Source organism: Cnephaeus nilssonii (assembly GCF_951640355.1).
Source record: "Cnephaeus nilssonii genome assembly, chromosome: 4".
In the NCBI taxonomy this organism is placed as follows: Eukaryota; Metazoa; Chordata; class Mammalia; order Chiroptera; family Vespertilionidae; genus Cnephaeus; species Cnephaeus nilssonii.
In genome coordinates this window covers 75,001,713-75,021,404 of record NC_137075.1, presented here as the reverse complement: position 1 = coordinate 75,021,404, position 19,692 = coordinate 75,001,713, and the positions used below count along the sequence as shown (strand labels likewise).

Below are 19,692 nucleotides of genomic sequence, written 5' to 3'. Positions count from 1 at the left end.
TTTTTAATTCTATTTAATTTTAATTGTTACATTTAAACTTCAATAGCCACATGGCTATTATATTAAACAGCATATATCCAGATAATTGAAAATTCTTGGCAGTCAAATAAGCTGTCTTAATATCAGATGAAAGTAAATGTTTGTTAGGTGCTGGTAATTATTATATTAATAATATATTTGTGCCCTGTCCGGTGTGGCTCAGTTGGCTGAGCAGCATCCATGCACCAAAAAGTTGCTGGTTTGATCCCCACTATGGGAGAAAACCAATTGATGTTTCTCTGTTCCCTCTCTCTGTAAAAAGATCAATAAAAACGTATTTTTTAAAAAGATAAAAGAGGTGAATATTTAAAAATAGTAATATATTTGTGTCTACCTTCAAGGAGCTAACTGTGTAATGAAGGGTCAAGATACACATGAAGGGTAAGTACAGTGATACCACTAGGCTCAGGGTAACACGAAAGCATCTAGGAAGAAGATTCAACCCAACCTGGAGAAGAAACAGGTGTAGCAGCAAAGGATTCAAGTAAGTCTTAAAGGATGAGTAGGCACAGCCCAAAGCTTAATTACCTCATTTGTGAATCACTCTAATGGCCTCCAAATTGGTTCCCGCCACCTCCAGTCTTTCTAACAATAATCCATCCGACATACCACTGCCTCGTTAATATTCCTACAAACACAGCTCAAATACTGTCACTCTTCTGCAAAATACCGTGAATTGTGTCCAAATTCCTTAGATGAACTTTTAAAGACTCTTCTGCTCTATATCCAAATTATCTTCCCAATCTTTTTAATTTTAATTTAATCTTCACCCAAGGATATGCTTTCATTGATTTTTAGAGAAAGAAGAAGGGGGAGAGAGAGGGAGAAACATCAATGGGTTGCCTCCCATACATGCCTTGATTGGGGATCAAACCCAAAACCTAGGTATGTGCTCTGACTGGGAATTGAACCCACAACCTTTTGGTGTACAGGATGAAATTACAGCAAACTGAGCTACCCAGCCAGGGTATGTTCTCAATCTATTTCCTATTATTCCCGTACTCACATCTAATATTTAGCCAAAGTGAATTCCCAGATCAAACAATTCCATGAACAAACCTCTTGCTTTTCTGCTTTTACTTATCTTGTATCCTCTAAGTCCTCTAACGAAGCTCTGCTTACTAACTCTAAATCCTTCAAGGCCCAGCTCAAAAGTACCTGCTTTATGATGGCTTTCTGGATTTCCTTTAAATAAATATAACCTCTCAAGACAAGAAGTCATAATATTAAACATATACTATTAGTATAGTTACTTAAATCATTTTCTGCATTAGACTATAAAATCACCAAATGTAGATTGGTGTCTTCCTCATCTTTTATTTTGTCCATCACCAGAAAAAGGATAAATCTATTGAGTATTTTTTTAAGTCTCTTGGCAAATTATGACCTGAATATTCCTAATCTAACCCTGTTTACTTATCTGCCTGCAAAATGAATGATTCAAAGGATTTTCAGACTTTTCCTCTATAAGGTAAATCCATTATATGGGATTGAGTAATGCATTTATATGCACAAATAACCCTAAAAAAATGGCCTCAGCTCTTAAAAGGATTCTAATTTAATTTGGGACACATTTTTGTGTCAAAATTATTAGATACAAGTGATATCAAAACTCAGAGAAAAAGGGCGTATTTATGTTAGTGTTTAGGGGAGATTACAGAAAAGATAGGACTTGAGTTGGACCTTAAGACTTATTTAAGAAGAGAGAAATAGTAAGAGGAGCAAGAGGAGAGAGGTATTTCCAAATATTATTGATTCCTCTCATGAAATAAATCTCCTGCCCATCCATTCTTTTCACTTCTTCCCTGAATAAGCAAAGATTAGTTTTCTCTACTAACCTATCTACTAAGACTTGCATTTCCAAAGTCTAAGTGTACCTTTCCTTTCTCCAGTAACTCCCTGACCTGTGTCTTCCCCAAAAGTTTTTTAAATTACTATATAATTTTTCATTACTGTGTGTTTAGAAAGCTGCTTGAGGGCAATGTGTTGCAAATCTCACACTTCTCATTCTTCTAAGGAACTTAGAACAAACCTGAACTCACTGCAGATCCTCAGTAAATACTAATGATTTAAGCAAGCTATGAGGATTGAAGTGACTTATGGAGGGAGAAATTGAGAAAGAACCTGAGTAAAGTAGAGAGCTTACACTGGGAATGGGAACAAATCAAGAGGTAGGGATGGCCTTAAATATTTATTTAAGAAAGCAGAATTGATCCATCAGGCACAGTCAGTGAAAGTTTTGTGTGTTTTGCCCTAGCTGGTTTGGCTCAGTGGATAGAGCGTCGGCCTGTGGACTGAAGGGTCCCAGGTTCGATTCCAGTCAAGGGCACATGCCCGGGTTGCGAGCTCGATCCCTGGTGGGGGACATGCAGAAGGCAACCAATCAATGATTCTCTCTCATCACTGATGTTACAATCTCTCTCTCCCTCTCCCTTCCTCTCTGAAATCAATAAAAATATTTTTTTTAAAAAAAGAAAGTTTTGTGTGTTTTTTTTAAAGAATGAGACTATCATAATTAAAATCTCTAAAAAAGTTACTTCTTGAAAATTAATTTTAAAAAATTCAATTATCAAGTTAAGGGAACTTAGGAGGTAGCTTACCATAGGGTCAGGTATAAAGTGGTAATGGGACTAGGGTAAAAAGAAACACCACTAACATGTTTTAAAGGAAGAATTGAAAGATTCCAATAAATCAGGGGTAGGGAATGTTTGGCTCACAAAAGGTCCTTTAAATCATTTGGTTTGGCCCTGCCAAGGCATTAGGAATGAGTTCATTATATGTTTGACCAAATATAGCAGGCTAATTTATAAGTTGATAATTTTGCATGGCCCACGAATGATGTGATAAATATCCAAATGGCCACTGGCAGAAAAAAAGGTTCCCCACCCCTGCAATAAATGATTGGTTACAGAGAATTAAAATTAAAGAGAGGAAATAACAAAAAGAGACAGTGAAGTATGTGGGACCTGAGCATGATTACTCAATTTTGCAATGAAGTCCAAATTAAATTTGTGTAACACTTTAAAAAAATATTTTAAATGCTTTTTTAAAACCCATGTGAAACAAGTATGTTAAATGGTTGATTAACTTTGGAAAGAAACCTTACTTACCAAAGCAGGATACCATTCGGTCTTCTCAGAAGTAGATAACACACTTACAACTTTTCCTAATAATTCATCATTGAGACGTCGCTTATCTTCATCTTCATCTTCACTAGTTTCTTCCTCCTTTTCATCTTCATTACTAAAAGCCGAAATAATTTTATCATAATCTTAAGATAAACCACTTTGAATATAGTCAGAGAGGTGTGAATTTAATACATACAACTCAATTTCTAATCTGTATTACCCCTTTTTATTCTTATTTGAATTGAAGAGCTAGACACTTCCTAGCCCCACAGTAGTCGTCCTGAGATGTCCATCGTAACTCTGAGTCCACTTCATCAGATCAATGAGGACACGAACTTAAGCTCTCCTGCCAGCCACCCACTGGGACAGAAAAGCCTAATTATGTCACCATGAAGAACTTACTATGCCAAACACATTTTTAAAAAAGATTCCCTTCTATTTTTTATGTATGCCAGATAATAGAACTCTAATTTTCTGACAGATTATGAAAACACATCTGAGGGGTTATTTAGATGACCTATCTAGATAACTAAACAATAATACAAACCCATAGCAAAGAACAGTTTACACAACTAGTAGACTAGCCTGTACTTTTCAAAAATGTCAAATGTCATGAAAAGACAAAAAAAAAGGGGGGGGCTGAGGAACTTTTCCAGATTAAAAGAGACTTGAGAACCATATAAACTAAATGCAATGCATGATCTTAGATTGCATCCTGGAATTAGGGAATGCTATAAAGGCTATTTTGAGCAATTGGCAAAGATAGCATTCTATACTGTTAAATTTCCGATTCTGATAATCATACTTTGGTTATGTAAGAAAATGACCTTGTTCTGTCCTAGGTAAAGTATTTAAGAGGTAAAAGGTCATGACACTTGCAACTTCCTCTTAAATAGTTCAACCAATTAAAGTTATTATTTAATCAAAACATTGTAATATGTACCTATAAAAAGAGAAAATGACAATGCAGATGTGCCAAAAATGTTAACAATTAGTGAAACTAGATTATGAATATATTAATGTTTATTGTAATATTCTTTAAAATTTTAAGTCTGAGAGGGGTGGGGGAAGCTGGAAGAGATTAACCAAAGAGCTTATCTATACTAATAAAAGGGTAATATGCTAATTAGACTGAGAGACCTTCCTGATGTCCTTCCAAACAAAGCCATGGTGGTGGGGCCAAGGCAGAGGCAGTTAGAGGCAATCAGGCCAAGAGGGGAGGGCAGTTGGGGGTGAGCAGGCCAGCAGGGGGGGCCAGTTGGGGGCAAGCAGCCCAGCAAGGAGGTGGGGGGCAGTTAGGGGCAAGCAGGCTGGCAGGCAGAGTGGTTAGGGGCGATCAGGCAGGCAAGGCAGGCAGGTGAGCAGTTAGGAGCCAGTGGTCCTGGATTGCGAGAGGGTTGTCCGACTGTCGGTTTAGGCCCGATCCCTCTGGACAACCCCCAGGGAGGTTCCAGATTGGAGAGGGTACAGGCTGAGCTGAGAGACACCCCCTCCTGAGCACAAATTTCGTGCGCCGGGCCACTAGTATACATATAGGCATAGCCCATGGACACAGACAATAGTGCGGTATGTCTGGGTGGGAGCAGGAAGAAAAAAGGTCATCAACAATAAAGATAAATTCAATAATTCTGAAATGTTTTTGAAATAAAAAGGTTAAAAAATTATATATACTCACTAAAAATAAAATTATTGTATCAATTATGAAATTTGGCAATGTAATTCAAAACAAAGATAACCTCTTTGAAAAAGGAGTGTGATAATTACTGACAAAGTAATGGGAAAAATTAAGAACAAAGTCGGCACAGGATAAATCTCTAACATAATACAAGATGCAATGAAAAGGTTACCCAAACAAATTTACCCATCCTAGAAAAGTCATTTGTTTAATGTTATAATAATTACTATAATGTTACTGTATATGTTAACACTCACATAGGAAGAGAGGACCTCCTTCCTCTGTTCGTCTTCTTTGCAATTACTGGAGTTCCAAAATGCTCTGGATTTGTTAATGGAAGCTGATCAAGTGTCTGGATAAAAAACAAACAAATTAAATCACATTTTTCTCTACATGAGTATCCTTTGTTCAACCGCAAAAGTCCGTGTCACCTTACCTCACTCTCAGCAAAATGTCTCTCTCCTTTTAAGCAAAGTGAGGTGCGTCTCAATGTCCTCTCATCACCATCATCAAACACTATAATAAGCAAGAGAGAAAATTTATGCTCACAAATAAAAATATAACTGCACAGAATGCTGTCATTGCTGTTTATCTAGGGTTTAATATTTGCATGAACCATAATTTGTTATTTTTCAAAACCCTTTAAAAATGTACATAGCACATTTTTCATTTTATAGGTACCAAACAAGTTAAATGGCTGCCCCAACTGCTTAAGTGTCTCCAGTCACCTTCTTAAACCATTAGCAGCATAGTCAAAACACAAATATGAAATTACTTTTACTCCTAGAAGAATGAACAAAAACCTGGTTTACAAAAATGAAGTGTTATGGTGTTGTTGTTTTTCAAGTTATCAATGGAGTACATCTAACTTCAAGAAACTGACTTCTGATAATGATGTTGGATTATTTACTTCTTCTAGTTATTTGTATGATAACCTACCATAGTAGATTCTAAAGTCATAAGATTCAACTTTTTTATTTTGGTAGAAGAAGATGTAAGAAATTTAGACATAAAGGTTGAAACGAGGAAAGCATCAAAAAGCTGAAATTTTTTTTTTAATTCTGAAAAATTAGTCAAAATTACATGGAACTTAAAAGTTTTTACTTTATAATTTTTAAAAATCACACTTCTTGAAAACACTTGAAGGAAATGGGGGCAAAAAATTTAACAATTAACAACTAACGTTTAGCATATAAGTAGATATATTATCTTGATAATTTTATAGGTTTAATTTTGCAGAAATGTACTGATTTTAACATCTAAAACTTACAAAGCTTATAAAATGTTCTCAGAAGACACCTGATTGTCCAGCTATTATGAAGAAATAAAATATAAAATGGAGTCCTTACTTCAGATACTTAAAATGTACAGACATATCAGCAAATGTTTGTACACTTATGAAAATAACATATGAACAGGGAAACATATACAAAAATTGTTATTTTAAGATTTAATCCTGTTTTTCACAATTTTAGATGTTTTTCCATTGTATGTTTTTTTAGGGTTTGCAGAATCAGCTAAGGCTTTATTTTTTGGGGAAAAACTTGATTTGGCTTTTAGTTGAGAGCATGGGAAAGAGGTGGTCCCCCAGGCAGTAAACTCCCATACCCCAAGAGTGAGCTAGGCCTGGGGCTGAGCCGCAGACAGGGCTTCCTGTGCCTGCTGCTCCCCTGCACAGCTCCTTTCCCAAGGCTAGGAGGACAGGAGGGACCCTGGTAGTCATTCACTTGGGGAGGACATAAGATGATTCAGACACCAGCTTCCCATCTTGGGTCTCAATCTTCTTCACAACCATCGTCTTGGAGGAGCTGGTGCAGGTGAAGAAGGCAGAGCTCCCGCCAGAGCCCAAGTTGGCCTGGAAACCCAGACCATAGTTGACGTTTCCGTAAGACGGGTTCACCAGCCCACCTGAATAGCCGCTGGTGGTCTTGGTGTGGGTGCTCATGTTCTGCATTCCAGATTCCAACTGGTTCTCCTCACCCTCCAGCAGCTTGTGGTAGATGGTGACCTCCACATTCAGGGCCAGCTTGACATTCATGAGCTCCTGGTACTTGTGCAGCTTCCAAGCCACGTCCTGCTTGGTGTTTCTCAAGAGCGGCCTCCAGCTCAGCCACCTTGGATTGAGCATCCTTGATGGCCAGCTCCCCACGCTGCTCGGCATCAGCGATGGCGGCCTCCAGGGAAGCCCTCTGGCCTTTGAGGCCCTCAATCTCAGCCTGGAGTCGCTGATGTTCTGGTTCAGCTCAGAAATCTAGGTCTTCGTGCAGAGCAGGTCACCCCCATGCTTCCCAGCCAACAGTTCCTTATACTTGATCTGGTACATAAACTCAACCTCAGCCCAGCTTCAGTTGGCAATGTCCTCATACTGGGTGTTGACCTCAACAATGATTCCATCAAGGTCCAGAGAGCAACTGTTGTCCATAGACAGCACCACAGATGTGTCAGAGATCTAGGACTGCAGTTCATGAATCTCCTCTTCATACAGTTGCTTGTAGAAGTTGATCTCATCAGTCAGGGTCAGCCCATCCATGCGGGACTCCAGCTCTCCCTTGTTCATGTAAGCTTCATCCATGTAAGCTTACCTCCTTGGTAAGGAAAAATTCATTCTCTATCTCTGTGTGCTTGTTGATCTCATCCTCGTACTTATTCTTCAAGTCCTCCACCAGTCCCTGCATGTTGCCAAACTCTGCCTCCCGAACCAGCTGCTGCTGAAGGTTATTGATGTAGCTCTCGAAAACAATGTCCATGTGACTGTGAGTTGTATACTGCTGCTGAAGGAGGTTCCATTTGGTCTCCAGAATCTTACTCTACTGCTCCAGGCTCCACACCTTACTGATGAAGGAAGCAAACTTGTTGAGGATCTTGATCTGCTCCTTCTCCTGGTTGCACACGGCCTAGATGTTAGGGTCCATCTCCAGCTTCAAGGGAGTCAGCAGGCTCTGGTTCACTTAGACAACTATGATGCTCCCCACACTCCCAGCCCCGTTGTAACCCCAGGCCACCCCGGTAGCTGCTGCCCACCCAGGAAAACGCCAAGGAAATGATGTGGGTGCCAGGCCCACTGGAGTATGAGCAGCTGCTAAAGACTCTGGAGCCAGAGGTGGACACCATATAGGTCTTCTGGGTCACCCTTGTGGACATGGCGGAGACTGCAGTGGAGGCGAGGAGGCTGAACCAGACAGATTCGAGAAGGAGCCAAAAAGCTGCTTGATGTTTTTCCATTCTAACAAAATAGGTTAGTGTTAATAAAAGAAAATTTTGCACTACCTTAATTTAATAATATTTTATCAGGGGTCCTCAAACTTTTTAAACAGGGGGCCAGTTCACTGTCCCTCAGACTGTTCGAGGGCCGGACTATAGTTTAAAAAAAACTGTGAACAAATTCCTATGCACACTGCACATATCTTATTTTGAAGTAAAAAAACAAAACGGCAAAAACACCCGCATGTGGCCCGCGGGCCGTAGTTTGAGGACGCCTGTCTTAGATATTTTACTTTGTTATCTATATAATTACAATCCTGCATTTAAAATTTTTAAATTGATTTTAGAGATAGAGGAGGGAGGAGAGAGGGAGAGAGAGACGAAACATCGATTTGTTGTTCCACTTATTTAAGATTTCATTTGTTAATTCTTATATGTATCCTGACCTCGGATGGAACCCGCAACTTTGGCATATCAGGATGATGCTCTATCCAACTAAGCTACCTGGCCAGGCCATCCCTGCTTTTTTTTTTAAGGTTGTTTTATTAGTACTTTGCCTTCAAATCATAAACTTAATTTTTCATGCCAGAAATTCAATTATGTAAGAGCACTCTACTTCTTCAATATTTATCTACCACATTCAGATCTTTTTCTTAGACTAAAGACATTTAGCTTAGATTCTCTTACATGCAGGAGACAATGCAGAGACAATTAACAGCTCCTGAAGTACTTATTCAAAGAACCATAATGATCCCACAAAGCAGCTGTCAATGATGCAGAAATTAATGACCACTTGCAGGCAGACACAATGACAGGATAAAACAGCATCTTTCAATGATTACATCATTAATCTATTCTTGATTAACAGTGCTCTAAACAAGTATTTGTATCAAAATTATGATTTATATGGGGTTAAGTCTAATAATAAACCACTGTTCTTTATAAAATTCAAAATCACAAAATTATCATACCAAATTTAAAAGAATGCTTCTCATTAATACTAAAATCCTTAAGATACTTAAGAATCAAATCTTAAAAGTTCCAATTTTCCTTAATGCCTACATTACAAAGATGGTGACACTGGACACACACATACATACTCATATACACACACATTTAAGTGGAGGTGTGAGGAAGGAAAATGAGACTGTAAGATCAATTAATATTAAATTTAGGCCACAAAACCGTTCACCAGTGTTTTATCATTAAAATCAATGGCAGCCCAAGTCAAAATGTTTTTATGAGAAATTTCAAGTTTAATATAATTAATTCTTGTTTTTCAAAATAACCATTTTGAAATAAATCAGATTTTTGACAGAAAAAATTCATTTCACTCATCACATTTTATTTACCATCAGTAGAAATAATGTAAGAACCAAAGAAACTTCTCAACAGCAGATTGTGGAGCAAACAATTTCACAGCTTTACATAGGAACCTTCCCACTTCAAGTGAACAAAGAGAAACAGTATTAAGACTTTTTTTTTAATTCACAAAACTGTGCAAAACTGTGTATTTGAGTACTTTAACAAGTCTGTTAAGCCATGTGATTTCTCAAGATTTTCTGAAAGGCAATTAGAAAACCCAACAGCAAGGTAGACCTATTAATCATGATATCCTGATTATCAAAATCATGAAAGTTCTACCTATAAGAAGTTTTCTCTATAACTTCTAAGAATCATTTAAAAGAACATAAATTTGTAGGCACTGAAAAGTGACTTTGACATTTTGATAAGTGAAATAAGTAACTGGTGTACTTAGTAAACTCAGCTTTTTCCAGTTTAAGATGTATACTACAGCATGCCAAGAGAAAAAAAAAAACACCATGGAAAGCTATTAGAATTTAGTAATTCTATGAAATTTCTTATACTTGCATTTAAATAGATTATTCATTGAGTGTAATAGGATATAACAAAAGTAGTATCTGTTATTATATTATATATAAATACTAAAACCTAATTTGAGAAAAATGATAAAGCTGAGAATCTCTCAATTAACTTTACTCATTCTAGGAAAAATAATAGCAATGCAAATAAATATACAAAGCCTAATCCTAAAATGTTAGAATTCAAAGAAACAAAAGCCAACCAGGATCTAATCTAACTACTTAATACATAGTAGTCTATCATAACATTGCTAGATGTTGGAGGATAGTAGGATAATAATAGTAAACTAACTTTATTTACCCACTATGTAATTGGCTATCACTTAAGTTTCTACCATGTCCTGACCATCACAGCAGCCTCTACAAGACAGGAATTATTACCTTTCTTTCATAGATAAAGAAATTGAGAATCAAAGTTAATCAATGAGCTACAATTTAGTCAAGAGGGATCAAAATGCATAATAAATAGGTATGAAGCAGAGGTATAAAATGAACGAATTCTGACTTTGAAAAAATAAGTATTATTATGTCTGTGTATTGCAGTTATGATTAACAAAATATTTCACATAATGAAGTAAAAACTTTAAAGTTAAAAATAGATGCATACCCTAGGAAAAATCAATAGTTCTATTACTACTCATAAAATCATCTGTTGAGTCCTTCAACAGCTAAGGTCAAAAACTTCAGGAATCTGTAAACTTGAGAAATTAACATTCAAATGTCTAATTAGATTAAAATATAGGAATTCTAAGTCTCATGAAAGGCCATTTAAACAATGGGTTAAAGCCTATCACAGGACTGAATAGATTTCTTGTTGTTCAGTACATTTTTTAACAATTTTCTAGTCAATGGAATAACTACCTAGTTTTGAAAACATTTTGTGGTTGATTTTGGTTACAACAACATTTGTCAGAAGAGGCTCTAACTATATTAAAAGCCTTATAAGCCTTCAGCGCATTCCAAAAGAAATGTCAGTCCATTCACCAGTTTAATCTAAACTAGAAATCCATGAGATCTGGTATGATATATGTGCAGAATAACAACTATAAGGCATGAAAAAAATTAAGAATCTTAAAAAATAATTTGTCTCAAAAACATATAAATGATCAAATAGATTTTAGTGTTAAATCTGACACATAATGTATACGTACATTTTATATGTAAGTTACTAAATTTAACAGCAATTTTTTTCCTTATTTTTCAAATCAATGTGTTTATTTTCATACCCCAAAAAGGCAAAAGAGGAGTAGCTTTAGAATGTTTTATTGAGTGTTGTATTTACCAGGAGTTAATGGCAATGTTCAAAAATGTAGATATGAATTCTATTCCAAATTTTGATACCCTTAAATGACATTTAACAACACAATTCCACACATTACAGATTCCTTATCTTTAGTGCAAGGAAAATAACTGTCAAATGAATAAACTATGCTAGGAAGCACTGTTTTATGAGAGGTAGTATTTCCAAGGTTCAAAAAACAAACCAACAAAAAAAATCCATGAGCTGGAGCTATTTACTATTCACCATTAGAAGGCAAAGTACCGTATTTTCCGGCGTAAAAGACGACTGGATGTATAAGACGAACCCCAACTTTTCCAGTTAAAATATAGAGTTTGGGATATACCCGCCCTATAAGATGACACCAGGTGTATAAGACGACCCCGGACTTTTGAGAAGATTTTCCTGGGTTAAAAAGTCTTTTTATAAGCCGGAAAATACGGTATTATTAGATTTTGAAAAAATTGTGTTATAGTAGATCTATAACCTCTTTCAAAATTGGTTATTAAGCTATAATAGGAAAAGTTAATATCTATGTTACTATCACTGACTCATTGCTCCTGTCTGATCCAAACCAGCAGTAGGGTATCCTCCTTTATTTTGTTTTGTTTTGTTTTTAAATATATTTTATTGATTTTTTTATAGAGAGGAAGGGGGAGGGATAGAGAGTTAGAAACATCGATCAGCTGCCTCCTGCACACCTCCCACTGGAGATGTGCCCGCAACCAAGGTACATGCCCTTGACTGGAATCGAATCTGGGACCTTTCAGTCCGCAGGCCGAATCTCTATCCACTGAGCCAAACCGGTTAGGCCTTGTTTCGTTTTTTAATACTCTGACATAAATTCAAGACCTCTTAAACAACCATGAAATACATTCATACTTTGTATAACTGTTTCTACCTATACAGCACTTCCTATGAACTAGAAATCAAGTAAATTTTCAGAAAAGAAAAATTAAATAGGTAGTAGACACTTAATCAAAGAAAAATATAGAAAGTTCATGACCTGTAAGAGATCATTTCATTTTGCCTCTCTTAACCAGTTGACTATCACATGTCCAAAATGAAACCATCCCCACACACCACATTTTGAATTTAATTTAAAAAATCAATTTGCAATGAATATTATAAAAATAAATATGTTACAATTCGGGTGTTCTTGAATATTTTCAGCTGAAAATTCTCACGAAAAATTATTTCAAAGTTGGTCAAGGATACCACATAGGGAAAACATTTTTTTTTTAAATAGACGTGCGGCGTGTGGGGAAGGTCCGCCAATTGTGTCTACAGACGCTTAAGGCGTACAATGGATTAAGCTCATTATATTCAAATCATCCTTTATGTAATTTACATCCTTCAATACCTAAACATTCTTTATAGTAGAGTGCTATATTGAGTACAATTAAGTGAATAGTGCCTCTTCATGCCTTAAATATTTTAGATAATTCTCTCATTACACAGATGCAAAGGTCTTAAATCTTTTTAATTTTTCTCCTGAATAAGTCTCTGTTTCTCCAAGTGTGGTTTGTTTTCCTAAGTGTGTACTAGCTACATTAGATTCAACCATTTTACATATAAAAAGAAAGATTCTTGGGTTGCCACCTCCTGATCTACTAAATTAGAGAGACTTGGGGTCCTCAAATCTCAATTTTTAAACAAGCACCAAGTGATTCTTATGTACACTAGTGATTGCGATACATGAATTATATGTAATTATAATTCTAAACTGTTTTGAGAACAAGAATTCTGTAATTACCAATGGGAAAATCACCATAGAGAATGCTCAGTAGCAACTAGTTTTTAGAAATGCTAAATGCCTTTCATGTAAAGGATAGAGGTTGCTATTCACAATTGAAGGATTATTCTAGGGTCTAGAAATCAAGAATGTGAAAACCTGGAAAGTATTGCTTCTGCAGAAGCGTGAGCACTATATCAATAAAACCAAACAAGTACTATGAATGCAAGCTTGATATTGGACACCAAATAGAATGAAGTATCAGTATTTGAACATGCATCATATAATTTACCATGATTCTGCACACATCAACTCCTATAATTTTTGTCACTGCCTTATTTAATATAGCAAAACTGTATTTACTTAATCTCTAAGAGTAAACATTAGCTTAGTTTTTAAACCTCTAACATCTACCAATAGCCACAACTAAGCTTCCTAAAAATATGTAGTTCAGAATAATAGACCACTGTGAACCAATACCAACTTCTAGGAAATCCAAGAATAAAAATGGTTAGGAAATAGCAGTATAGTACTAGTCATGTTCAGTAAATTGCTACTAGTACTAATAGAAGCCACAAGGGTAGGAGGGGTATAGGAAGTACAATTGTTAACCAAAGCATGTTCTTCACAGCTCTGAACAACTGCAGATAAATATTTTTTACCCGAAGCAACAAATTAAGTAAATCTAAGGGCCATTTCTCTTACTTCTACAAGGAAACCACATCACTGTCATTATACTATTTGTACCAAGATTTAACATAAAAAACAAAGAATGAGGTAGATGTTCAGAGTAAAACCAAGGATTCGATGTTATCCACATGATGGCATAGTTTGGAAGTACTGAGAGAAAATTTAGGAATTTTAATTACTGACATTCTCATCAACATAATGACAGCAACTATATAAGCACTACATTTAGGTGTTAATTTACTTGTATTATGACACTTGCTATTCACTACAGTAAAGTTTTTAAAACCAGTATAAGGTTATGTATGGAATGTTAAAGTGCATTCATATTAGTAACACATATCTTTTTCTTTCTTTTTTGCGTGTCATCCTTGCACAGGGGCCATGCTAATTTTCTCTGTATCATTCCAATTTTAGTATATGTGCTGCCAAAGCTAGCACACATATATATCTTCCTTACCCTCATTGTATCATATTTTAAAAATTAAATTATGATTACCTAGGCTTGAATCTACTCTGGTCAGAATTTTTTACTCTGTGAATCCCATGGTCACATCTATACTACCCTTATATAAAACAGGTAGCAAAAAAATATTGCAACTAAGCAATTCTAACTGTAATTACAGAAAGTTAAAAAGTCTGATTATTTACAATACTAAGTTGTACTGACTTTTCTTATGAAACAAAAATTACCATATAATCTTGGGTGAAACAGCCACAAAAGCCAAGTTACTGTAAGAGATAAGTGACAGGAAAGAATACGTATTTCTCTGCCAACATAATGATTCAGTGTATTTACAAAATAGAGGTATATGCAACCTACAAATCAAATCCTATGTATTAAATTATTACTTAACTACTTACCCACAGTATACCAACTAGCATCTGTCAACTTGCTGATAATAGCTTCCTGAAAGGATCCATCGGATGTCCTTGTTTCAACAATAGCTCCAACCTAAAACACAAAATGAAAAATTCATTTCCAAATGTAAACAAACCAAATCACTACCACCTGGGTAAAAAAATACTACTTAGAATAATTCTACCTTATATTGGCTTAGATCTTTATCATTAATAGTGCTCATACATTTATCATGCAATTTGAGCCCCCTTTTGGCATACGTAAGAAAGCTATTATTGCCCCTATTTTTCACATTGAGAATTGTGGCTCAGAAAGAGAAAATAATTTGCAGGATTCAGGATGAGAACCCAGTCACTTGTCTTACTTCAGAACTTTCTTACTATAACATGTCTTCAAGAAAACTGTGGAATGTAAGAACCGAAAAAACATACAACACAGGAAAAATAGCTTCAATTTCTTTCATAGAAATATTGGATTCAGCATTTGTATTTAAGGGACCTTTTAGATAAAAATTTCACCTAAAGAGAGAGAGAGAGATGGACCAGTTGACCTTCTTTTCAGGCCTTTGTATATCAGATATTAACTAAAATAGTATTCTGACAGAATAAAGATTATATAAACAAATGGCCAGAAATGAATGAAAAACATAATATAGGTATTCATTAAATTCAATTATGAAATCAATAGTTTACTTGGTATGTTAGAAAGAATAACAGAAGATTCAGATTTATATTAGTGTATTACTTAGCAAACTAAACATATATAACAACCTAAAAAACAAAATGAAGCATTAAATCCAAGAATTAAAAGGGGGGGCTGAAAAACTCATGTTTATATATGTTAAAAGTTACGCTCCCATAAGATGTTTAACATTCTTAAATTAAGGACATAACCATTGCATTATCATAATTTATACTAACTGTATAACATCACATTTGTATTTTTGTTCTCTAACATTCTAAAAATTTTAAATTGTATCTACAAATGTAAAATTCAATAAGTTATTCTATGAATTAATTATTCATCATTTCAGATTTGAAACTGTAGAACATACGTACTCTTAAAGGACCTTTTACTTGGTCATCTTGCACCAACTGTGTAGTATTGTCCTGTTTCAGGAGTACCTGAAAAGTATTTTTGCACAATAATTCATATGTTAGTTTTAAAACAATACATTTATGGTAATACTCTAACAACAATGTCTTTAGTCTCTGCTTTCTTAGCATCCTGTGGTTACTTCTGTTATAATACTTATTACATTGTCTTGTATTTATGTTTATTGTCTCTCTCATTAACTGTGAGCTCCTTGAAGGCTCTAGTCCTCCATCATCACTATAGGCCCAGCAGTTAGCAAATGTCAATGCATATTATAGGCACTTAATAAATGTTTGCTGAATTAATGAACTATAACTAAGATTATTAAAAACATTTATATAGGAAAATTACTATAAGGAAACAAAAAAATGTTAATAGTAGTATTTCTAAGAGGTAAGCTATGGGCATTAATCCTTAGTACATCCTATATTTCCAAATATTGTACACAAATAACGTGTTAAGTTTTTTTCTGGTCATAAAAGCATCTTAAAAATAAATTTCCTAAATCATTTTTAATGCTATCTTGAAAACACAATTCCCACTTATTATTATTCGTAATCACTTGAAATTGTCTCAATGTGAACATCATGAAAAAAAAAGAAAAGAAATTACAGCCTTAGTAAGCATGATGCCACAAACAGGAAAGATCCAAATGATAGGAAGTATCATGAACATGGTATTTTCATGGAAGCACTTTGAAATAATTTCTCATTTTGAGTTATTGCTCAAACCTTAATGTGCTTTTCCTATAGTTTTATGTATAACAGTGTTTGTACAAAGTAATGATTCAATAAATGAAATGTTGATTTGAAGTATGCCCCTCCTCCCCAACACTTTTCAATCTAGAATTAGTAATGCTGTTACATAAAAAGAAAAAAAAAATTACCTTAACTTTTACCAGTCTTTTCACAGTCTTAATTTTTGCCTCACAGAAGGCACCTCGGTACTTGGCACTTACATCGGTTCCCACTGTCAGGTAGGCAGGCTCATCAGCCGCCTGATGGAAGGAACATAAAATGTGAATTCATTACTATTTTCCCCTACTTGAATCTCAAGTCTCATTAAAAGGTTCTGTGTTTAAAGTAATAAAAACGGTAACACTATTTATTAGTATCAGTGATAACTGAAAAATACTCCCAAGCAAACACTTTATTAACAATCCTTTATTTTATAAACTATATCCTGATAACATAAAACATTTAAATTAAAACTGGGAAGTATCAGTAAGAATATACAATTTTTTTCTCCAGATACAAAATGTTTCAACAATTCTGAAATTTATTTAAGAAATTAAAAATAAGAAAAAAACAAAAAATACATGCATATTAAGTGTCTCATAATACTTTAAGTTACTCAATTATGGTCTAGGGAAAATTCTGTTTTCAAATGAAAAGATAATGCTATTAAAATCAATACCAACAATACATAACTATATGCTTATTAATATAGCTACATAAAGGCAACATCTTTTCAAGTACGGTATAATTGTACAGATAAGAAATGAAGCCAATCCTTTTGATAAGGAGAGCATTATTTGAAAAAAATCATTGGCTAAAAGCTGCATTTTAGAGGTTTAAGTCTGATGAATGCAGAGATATGATTGCACAAGACTTGTAGCCACACCAGTTTATCACAGTAGTCTTTTGGGTATATACATATAAAAGCTTTACTAAGAAATACCTACTTTTAGCCAATGGCCTAAGATACATTGAAAGATGTGAGAAATTTCATTCTACGATTCATTTTAATCTTGATAGTAACAGTGATTGCTACTTCAATCTATCATTTTACCTATTTTTTTCAAAAGGTAAGCATACAAGTTTGATTCAACATTGCCAAGAGCAAAAGTTACAGTGTACACACACTTAAGAGACACATTTGTAAGTAGGAAATGATTTTAATTTTCCAGTAAGTTTTCCCAAGTAATATTAAAAGTTATATGTAACCTTAAAAAAAAAAGTAACGTTAAAGGTCACTTTAAGAAGATAAGGTAAGAGAAAATTTGGGAAAATGTTGTATTTCAGGGCTTAATACACTGAAATAGTAAATGACTAAGAAATCAAGAACCTCTTAAAGTTAGTGTATTTTCAAATAATGCAAACTGAAAAGGAATACTTTTAGCAAGTAAGTAAATATCTGACCTGAAACATTCAATGCTACAGCACTAGACTGCTATCCCCCCCTTCTTCTCCTTTAAACATCACATATGATGTTTGCAATATTACTTGTCTTCAGAAGAATATATACGTATTTTCTGGTTAGCTACATGCTTAACATTATTTATTATAACGACTGAACTAAAACTATTAGTCTTGGTTCAACTTCCAAGTATTTCAGCCACAGAATTTCACTTTACCTCCAACAAAAATCATACCTCCCTTACACAATCCACCTATTTTTTTTTTCTTCCTTAGAAAAATCACACTGGCACTGAGGAAGAATAAAAATTTCCCCAAAAATCCCCCCGAAGAACCAAAGCAGGACAAAAGCTTTACTTCTGCAAAGGTTGCTGCCAACACAGGAAGTGTTTAAAAATACTAGCCCAATGGACAACAATGGAAAGGCTGCTGCCCAAGTGCTGCTTCAGCGATGGGCCGAGCTGCCTGCCTCTAGACACAATGATCATTTCTCACCCATTCCACACGTCCTCCTTTTCAGAAAGCGCTGCCTGGCTGAGAAATCAATTCTGAGTAGCCAAAAGGAAAAAAAATAATGACATTCCACAGCACTCAGCCTCCCGACGGGCAGTGTCCCGGGCACGAGGTTCAGAGCAGCGCTGACTCCACTTACCTTCATTTTTACTGGTGACCTATGGGGTTCCAGCTCCACCAGCTCTGTCCTCCTCCGTCGCTAGAACCACGGGGAGGAGAAAGACAAGCCAGAAATCAGTCTACGCGGGGGGACCGACCCAGGAAAAGAAAGTAAACAAACGCCGGCGGGGAGGGGCAGGCACCTCGCCGGCCACGGGATAAGATCGTCCCCTCGGAGGGTAACTGGGACGCAGGAGCGGAGCGGGCAGCGAAAACCCCGCCGGCGCCCGTTCCGCCCGGGACTTCGCCAGCGGCCCACCGCGCCCCCGCCTCGCTCGCTACTTTGACCCGAAAAGCTCAACTCGGATCCCGAGGGCCGATCGCTCGGGAAAAGGACGGGGCGCCGTGCGGGCTCACCCTAGTCCCCGATAGGCGCGGCCGCCCCAGCCTTCGCTCGGCCGCCCGCCGGATACCCGACTTCGGCCCGCGCCCCGCCTCCGCCGCTCGGCCCCCTCGGCCCGCCCCGGGCCCGCGGTGGCGGCAGCGGAGTGTCACGGCGCCATTGCTCTCCTTCCTCCGCTCTGCACCATGTCAGTAAAAAAAAGAAGCGCTTCTTCCCCCGAAGGGGCAGGAGCCGAGGCCTTCAGCGGGAGGCGCGAGGGTGCGGGGATACCCGCGGAGGAGGAGGGGGCGGAGGGGGCGGAGAGGAGGAGGGAGGTGGCCCGGACAGTGTGTGGGAGGGGAGGGGAGCCACACAGCGGCAGCCGCCGCCGCCTCCCCGCGCCCGCCTTAACTTTTTGTACAGCCCAGAGCGGTACCTGCCCCCGGCCCCTCGGGTCCTGCCGCGGACTCTGCGGGGAAGGACGCACCGCGGAGTTGGGGGCCGGCTTCCTAAAGCAGCCCGCTCTTCACGGCGCCGAAGCAAACTTAGCGGCGCGGCCAGCCCCACAGCCATTTTCCCGGGGAAGCGGCCGAGGAGGCGGCGGCGGCGGCGGCGGTTCCCGCACTTGCTGTCGCCGCTCCGCGACGTGCCCCTTCCCCAGCGCTCGCCGCACCGCTAGCCTAGCACCCCGCTCCCCACACCCTCCAAAGCTTCTAACTGCACCGGGACCCCGGGCGGCAGCAGCAGCTGCTATGCTGCTCGGTATCCCCCACTTCCCTCCTCCCCACCTACCAACTGCGGGAGAAGTGCGCGCTGTCAGTGCCAGAGTCCTCCGCCCCACTGACCGCCGGGGGCCCCCGGCTGGGCAGCACCACTCTCGGCCGCGGCGGCAGTTCCTGCGCCCGGTTCCCCACTCTCCCAATTTACTGCCACAATCCACCAAATAACAAGCTGTTGAGCAGACTCGCTTCTACAC

At 37.4% G+C, this 19,692-nt stretch overlaps 1 protein-coding gene and 1 pseudogene across 3 annotated transcripts in view; both read right to left on the bottom strand.

Moving 5' to 3' along the window:
- Positions 1 to 19,645, bottom strand: part of ARID4A (AT-rich interaction domain 4A) — a 62,871-nt gene extending 43,226 nt beyond the window's left edge. The window contains exons 1-8 of one of the 2 annotated variants that reach the window (XM_079768908.1): positions 19,509 to 19,645; positions 18,375 to 18,434; positions 16,471 to 16,581; positions 15,548 to 15,613; positions 14,492 to 14,582; positions 5,279 to 5,358; positions 5,100 to 5,194; positions 3,150 to 3,282 (exon numbers count right to left, since the gene is read on the bottom strand). In XM_079768908.1, the coding sequence (XP_079625034.1) occupies positions 3,150 to 3,282; positions 5,100 to 5,194; positions 5,279 to 5,358; positions 14,492 to 14,582; positions 15,548 to 15,613; positions 16,471 to 16,581; positions 18,375 to 18,380 (582 nt within the window). In that variant the 5' untranslated portion in view covers positions 18,381 to 18,434; positions 19,509 to 19,645. Of the gene's footprint in view, positions 1 to 3,149; positions 3,283 to 5,099; positions 5,195 to 5,278; positions 5,359 to 14,491; positions 14,583 to 15,547; positions 15,614 to 16,470; positions 16,582 to 18,374; positions 18,435 to 18,751; positions 18,911 to 19,508 lie in introns of those variants that run through there. The other variant, XM_079768909.1, reaches the window with a different exon arrangement.
- On the bottom strand, positions 6,005 to 8,390 carry LOC307098887 (keratin, type II cytoskeletal 8-like; annotated as a pseudogene). The gene has a single exon. The product of its transcript is annotated as a keratin, type II cytoskeletal 8-like (transcript).
- Positions 19,646 to 19,692: the final 47 nt, after the last annotated feature.